Genomic DNA, 1,548 nt, shown 5'->3' on the forward strand with positions numbered 1-1,548 from the left:
ACAGGCGCGACACCAAGGGTTGCGATCCCGTTACCGGTCAGTAAAAAAGACAAAAAAAAAAGGTTTGAGGAGAATAGAATTAAAAGATAATATGAATCTTTCCATGAACTTTTTGAAGTATCCTCATAGCATTATGTGTGAGAGATTTACCCATGTGGAGTTAGTTTCGTATAATACTCTGTTATATGAATAATTATCTGTTCTATTATTGATGTATATTTAAGTATTTTGTAAGTCGGGGTTATTATGAATAATGCTGCTATGAACATTCTAGAAATGTCTTTTGATGATCATACACATACATTTCTATTGGGTAAATACCTAGGAGCAGAATTGCTAAGGCACAGGATATGCACACCTTTAGCTTTAGTAGATATTCCCAGATAAGAGAAATATTTGCTCTTTTCTCAGTTTCTAGATCAGGGTTTCTCAACTTCAGCAATATGGACGTTTTGGACAGGATAATTCTTTGCTGTTGTGCATTGTAGGATGTCTAGCAACAGCTATGGTTTCTATCCTTTAGATGCCAGTGGCACTGCCTCCCCACAGTTCATGACAATATAAAACATCTCAGACATTGCCAAATGTCCTTTGGTGGGCAAAATCACCCCCCTCCTGCTGGGAACTGCCACTCTAGATGGTGAGCTCTGTGAGTGCCAGGACCTTCCCTGTCTTTAGGAAGTGATTTACTATGTCTCTCCAGGGCCAGGCATGCAGTAGGCACTCAAGAGACTTTTGTCTTTTAAAAGCAGCCTTGGGCTGGGAATGTCCCCAGATAATGTGCTTCACCTGGGGCAGAGCAGTCCTGGGCACAGGCCATGGCTGACCAGAGCAGGCTCACATGATGCATGGCAGTGGCCAGGGCCCCAGAGTTAGGAGAGAGTGGCTGGATCCCATCACCATCAATATGCCCTTGTGGGGACTGGGCCATGGTCACAACCTCGGTCATTCTCCCTGACACCATCTACCATGTTCCACCCAGGCGTGGAGTCCTGCACCTTCATGAGAGCAGTGGAATTCATGACATCGGCTTGCCCCAGTGGCAGCTTTTGCTCTGTCTGATGGTCGTCGTCATCGGCCTGTACTTTAGCCTCTGGAAAGGAGTGAAAACATCGGGAAAGGTAATATCTCTTTGTTTCTCTTTCAGTTTGGAGGTTGGCCTTGAAAAAAATTTTTTTTCTAGTTGTGTTATGACCAAGTAGTTGGTGAAAAGAGAAGTGGGGACTGGAAGTACAAAGCCTGGGTTCAAGCCCTAGCTCTGCCAGTGGTTTGAACAAACCCCTTCCCTTCCCTTCCCTAAGTCTCCCCAACAGTAGGGTGACAGGGTTCAAGTAGATCAGGGCTTCTCTTGCTTTCCTGCCAAAGCTCTCCTCATAGCAGAAACCAGGGACTGGGACACCCCCAAAGACTAAAGCAACTATCAACATGTCTTTGATAAATCTTGGATTTGGACCTAAAACATGCAAATTTTGCATCCAACTCTGGAGTATCACCATTTGCTTTACTATAAAATCAATAAGTCCCTTCTCTGAATTTTCGCATAAGAGA

At 44.3% G+C, this 1,548-nt stretch overlaps 1 protein-coding gene across 2 annotated transcripts in view; it reads left to right on the forward strand.

Moving 5' to 3' along the window:
• Positions 1-1,548, forward strand: part of SLC6A2 (solute carrier family 6 (neurotransmitter transporter), member 2) — a 48,246-nt gene that overhangs the window by 25,447 nt on the left and 21,251 nt on the right. For both annotated transcript variants that reach the window (XM_008593464.1, XM_008593463.1), the window contains one exon: positions 983-1,121. In XM_008593464.1, coding sequence (XP_008591686.1) covers positions 983-1,121 — 139 coding nt within the window. The remainder of the gene's footprint in view (positions 1-982; positions 1,122-1,548) is intronic.

The sequence above is a fragment of the Galeopterus variegatus genome, unplaced genomic scaffold (genome assembly GCF_000696425.1).
Source record: "Galeopterus variegatus unplaced genomic scaffold, G_variegatus-3.0.2 Scaffold9189, whole genome shotgun sequence".
Taxonomy (NCBI): domain Eukaryota; kingdom Metazoa; phylum Chordata; class Mammalia; order Dermoptera; family Cynocephalidae; genus Galeopterus; species Galeopterus variegatus.